Source organism: Urtica dioica, chromosome 10, assembly GCF_054948205.1.
Source record: "Urtica dioica subsp. dioica isolate 48M chromosome 10, U.dioica_male_clone48M_v1_H2, whole genome shotgun sequence".
Taxonomy (NCBI): Eukaryota; Viridiplantae; Streptophyta; class Magnoliopsida; order Rosales; family Urticaceae; genus Urtica; species Urtica dioica.
In genome coordinates this window covers 4385487-4390389 of record NC_142765.1, presented here as the reverse complement: position 1 = coordinate 4390389, position 4903 = coordinate 4385487, and the positions used below count along the sequence as shown (strand labels likewise).

The 4903-nt window shown below is 46.4% G+C and overlaps 1 protein-coding gene across 1 annotated transcript; it reads left to right on the top strand.

Annotated features, from left to right (window-relative positions):
- Positions 1–248: 248 nt before the first annotated feature.
- Positions 249–4417, top strand: LOC149383161 (uncharacterized). Its single transcript, XM_089627696.1, has 5 exons — positions 249–995; positions 1077–1209; positions 1285–1388; positions 2108–2870; positions 3234–4417. The coding sequence occupies exons 1-5, from the start codon at positions 249–251 to the stop codon at positions 4415–4417; spliced, it is 2931 nt and encodes a 976-aa protein (XP_089483822.1).
- The last annotated feature ends 486 nt before the right edge of the window (positions 4418–4903 follow it).

Here is a 4903-nt window from a genome sequence, read left to right as displayed (position 1 = left end):
TTCATAATCTAGTCAATTTGCAGCCTAGAAACCAATGATGATACATATATGACGATTTAAAGAAGCAAGGGAAGGGAAGAAGAGGAGTTTTAGGTTTAGGTCGATTGGGCGTTTGAGAGAACTTTCAGAAGTGGGAAACACAGGGAAACACATTTTCTTCGCACAACCTTGAAGATTTGGGTTTTGTTGCGACTCTGTTTTTTTTAGAGATTTTGAACTCGTATATCTGAGTTACTCCAATAGGATCAATGAATCCTAGTGAGGAACAGCCTGAAAATATGAACATGGAAGATGATAATAGAAAAACTTCGTCTGAACCTGTCGTGGAAGAAGAAGCTGTTGTTGACGACGATGAACTTGACCTGGAACCAGACTTTGAAGTGGCCCGTGCGGCGACCAAAAGGACGGCTATTGGGAAAATGATTGGAAGGAAAACTCTGGCGAAAGGAGCACTGACTAAAGCTCTGAGTTTCATATGGATAACTTCGGCGTGGCGCATACAGAGGCTGAAGGAAGGGTTTTTCTCCTTTACTTTCCAATCGGACAGGATATGTGCAGAGGTGCTGCGAGGGAGACCCTGGAACATCAATGGGATCCTACTCAACCTGGTGGGATGGCCAATAGATGGAAGTTGGGAGACGGCGGACTTCTCGAGAGTAGAATTCTGGACCCAAACTTATGGGTTGCCCCTGCCTTACCACACTCATGCTAACATATCAAAGATCGCGATGACGATTGGAAAACCGGTGTTCATACGAGATAGTGGTCAGGGGGTTTTAACAAGCCTTAAATCAGTTCGTATGAAGATTGAAGTAGATATAACTAAACCCCTTTTCGGAGGTTTTTCCCATAAAATCTCGGGAAAGAATGCGACTTGGGTTCAAGTTAAGTACGAGAGACTTCCCCTTTTCTGCTTCTCTTGTGGAGTCATTGGACACGAGATGAAGGTGTGCACGCAGAAACGGAATGTGGCGATAAGTCCGGCAGGGGATGAGGTCTCTCTCTATGGCCATTGGCTTAAGGTTGAAGACTCACGCACCGACTGCTTTTCTGCAGTGCGAGAATCTTGCATATAGAGCATCCAAGGAGTAAACAAGAAGCTGAAAGTAATGAACTTGGGGGCGGAAGGAGGTCCTCAGGCGGAGTCAACCGGGGAAAATGGCGGCGGTGACATAAGCCTGGATACCAGCACGAAGAATAAAGGAAAAGGCAAAGTTCCAGAGACAAACGACATGCCAAGATAGGTCCAGCTGGACAACAGCTTTGTGGCGGAGGTACTGTCAGATAGTGGAGCAAACGATTACGCAGAGGAGCAGGCGCGTATACCTCTGATGGGTACAGATACTACCAAGACGGCCCCACCAAAAACTCCCCCAAGAGCTATTAGGGTTAGTATATCTTCTGAAGAATTAATTAATCGCAAGCCAAATATGGGCCAAGAAACGGTTCTCCCTCCACGGGTCGCGGATCCAAACTCGGTCCGTGAGTTAAATTAGACTAGTGGGCCGACCCAAGTGTCTAAATACCAGGCCTGCCAATCTCTTTATCACTCAACTCGTTCCCTTAATAAGCTGATAAAGTTTGATTTGGGCTCAAAAAAGAGAAAAGCCCAAGATATTACAGTTCCTATCCCTTTGGATAAATATCTGGGGGTCCCATTTTCTTTTGGTGTTAAGCCCAATCCTGAAATCAAGCAGACTAATTTTAGCGCAGTCAAAACAAGTGGATCCTTGAAAGGCTAGTCATCGACTAAAAGTAAGAGGAAGCCAAAAAAGCTGAAGAAATCGGGGAAGACGGGAATCTCCAAGCAGGAAAGATAGGAAACACGCTAGTGAACCTGATCGACACTAAAATCACCTATGTGCCAAATTTTGGCAAGGCCGAGGAGGCGGTGGGCCTTATCATGCCCCCTCCGAAGCCATGAGACTCATAGTGTGGAACTGTCGGGGCTTGCTTTGAGCACCGGCAGTGCGGGCCATTGGGGCTCGCGTGAGGAGGACGAGGCCAGACAGAGTGTTCCTTATGGAGACAAAAATTATGCCTCGGGAGATGGAAAGAATTGGAAAAAGATTTGGATTTGATAGTTGGTTCATGGTTCCACCAAAAGGCAAGGCAGTGGGGTCTTTGTTTCTGGTGGAACTCGAGTGCTGGGTTCAAAGTCCTGAATGGTAATGAGAATCTGATCCGAGTAGTGGTGCAGGGCTCGGGGCCGAACCCTCATTGGCAGTTTGGTCTTTGTTACGCCCCGCCTTATCATAACAAAAAAGGTGATTTCTGGAGATGCTTAGGTGCTGAGTTCCAAGACATCCAAGACCCATGGATGATCATAGGAGACATGAACACAATGTTGTACGAAGGGGATAAGTGGGGAGGCGCTAGATTTCAACAAAAAGATGTGAAATGGCTAAGAGGCTTTACGGAGCAGACAGGTGGCGTAGATTTGGGAGCGGATATGGTTGGCTTCACGTGGTCAAACAAGAGAGGGATTGATAGTCTCATCAAGGAGAAGCTGGACCGGGCCATTTGTGATACGAAGTGGCTTTTCCATTTCCCGAAGGCAGGAGTGCACAACGACGCCATTCGTGACTCAGATCATTCACTACTCTTTTTTGACTCGGAGATGCTCAAAGAGAGGCTGCCTACCCTTTTCCGCTTTTTCTCGGCGTGGTGTAGAGGAGACTCATTCCGTGAGGTAGTGGATAAAGCATGGAGGACTCAAGTGAATGGCGTTCCAAGCTTCAAACTGATTCGCAAGGCAGGCGAAACTTGGAAGGCCTTAAAGCAATGGAACATGCAAGTTTTTGGCTTTTGCGAGGAGAAGATAAAAGAGCTAGAGATGGCGCTTCGCGATGTCAAAAAGGAAATTCCTAGTACTTAAACTATGAGGCGAGAGGGAGATCTGATGTTACGATTGGACGAGCTCGAAGAACGCCAAAACTTGATTTGGAAACAAAAATCAAGAGATAGCTAGATTAAGGATGGTGATAGGAATACTCGGTATTTTCATGCCTTGACGGTGGTGAGAAGGCGACGAAACACAATAGTGGTGATCAAACGAGATGACGTGAAATGGATTAGCTCGATGAAGGAGATTGGTGAGCACTTTCTCACTAATTTCAAATCTTTATTCAACTCATCTCGGCATGTGTTGGGAGAAGACCTTGCAGGTTTATTTGATGCTCAGGTTTCCCAATACTAAAATACATAAATCATTCGAGTCCCTGATGGTGAAGAGATCAAAAAAGTGGTGTGGGCTTTGGAGCCGTCCAAAGCCCCGGGGCCGGATGGCTTCCCGGGATGCTTCTATTGTACATACTGGGATACGATAAAAGACGACGTCATCAACACGATGCAATCCTTTTTCTCCAGAGGGAAGTTCGTCAAGGAGTTGAATAGGACTTTTGTTTGCCTCATCCTAAAGGAGGAGTTTCCGGTGAGCTTTGATAAGTTCTGTCCAATTAGCTTATGCAATTTTTGTTATAAAATAATTGCTAAGTTGTTGGCAAATCGGATCAAGCCACTCCTCAACATGTTCATTAGCCCTCACCAATCCGCATTTGTCCCGGGGCGTTGGATTGCGGAAAACTCGGTTCTAGCTCAAGAAGTGGCGCACACGATCAAGAGAAAGCAGGGAAAAGGCGGCCTAATGGAAATCAAACTTGATCTTAGCAAAGCTTACGATCGGGTCGAATGGTCGTTTCTTGACAAAGTCCTCGAGGCAGCGGGGTTCAGAGATCATTTTCGAGGACTCATTCACACATGTCTCTCCACTACGACTATGTCAATCCTTCTCAATGGCTCCCCGCTCCCGGCTTTCCGGCCGGAAAGAGGATTACGCCAAGATGACCCGATTTCACCTTACCTCTTTCTTTTCTGCGGGGAGGTTTTGACAAGGTTGTTGAAGAAAGCGAAGAGAGAAGGGGGCCTGGAAGGGATCAGAATTGCTCGGGTTTGCCAGCCGGTGAGTCATTTGATGTTCGCTGACGACACTCTCCTTTTCGCGCGGGCCTCGGTGAGTCAAGCAGAGATTATTTTGAGGTGTTTGAAGACCTTTATGAATTGGACAGGGCAAAAAGTTAATTTCCAAAAATCTGGAATTTTCTTCTCGGATAACATGTCTTTTCTGACCCGGAAGGCTATCCTCGATGCTATGCAAATGAAGGTTTTGGATAGAAAAGAAAAATACTTGGGAAACCCGCTTTTCTTTACTCGGAGCAAAAATAAAGATTTCCACTTCCTTCTCGAGAAAGTGCAACGACGACTTATGAGTTGGAAAAGTAAGCTTTTATCTCAAGCGAGGAGAACCACGCTTGTGGCTTCGGTCCTGCAAGGGATGCCTACGTATGGTGTCAAAGAAAATTTGGCTGGCTCAAATCCACTTCAGATGGAAGTTGCATCTGTGGAAAGTTGCACATAATTGTCTTCCTACCTCTGATCACTTCAGCAGGATATTTGGTGGAGTGAACTTGGGTTGTTGTCTTTGCAATGGAGACAAGCCAGAATCAGCATTTCATCTATTCCGAGAGTGCCCTTTCTCGAAAGCAGTTTGGTTTGGAGCGCGTGGGGGAGTGAGAATCGAGTCCTTTTCGAATACAAGTTGTAAAGAGTTCATTCTGTATATCTTTGAAGCTGGAAAGAAATTGGGTCATAAAGAAGTTGCAGATTTCTTGGTGAATATGGCAATCACGATGGAAACAGTGTGGAAAACGAGAAACTCTGTCTTCCATGGCGCCTCGATCCCCAGATTAGCGACGTGGTGGGTGAAGTGGAAGCAAGATGCACCGAGTATTTGGCTCTTTGCAGCTAGGAACCAAGAGGGGTTGCTCATAAGGAACCCATGGTGCAAAAAGTCCAGGGACCTCCGTCGAAGGTTGGATCTGGCTCTCTGTGGATGCTGGGTGGA

What these genes read in the sequence shown, in the direction of transcription:
- LOC149383161 (XM_089627696.1), top strand. Translation starts at nt 249, where the DNA reads ATGAATCCTAGTGAGGAACAGCCTGAAAATATGAACATGGAAGATGAT. An exon ending in CACGAAGAATAAAGGAAAAG is followed by an intron (nt 1,210 to 1,284) that starts GCAAAGTTCCAG and finishes AGGTACTGTCAG; the next exon opens with ATAGTGGAGCAAACGATTAC. An exon ending in CTCCCCCAAGAGCTATTAGG is followed by an intron (nt 1,389 to 2,107) that starts GTTAGTATATCT and finishes TTCCACCAAAAG; the next exon opens with GCAAGGCAGTGGGGTCTTTG.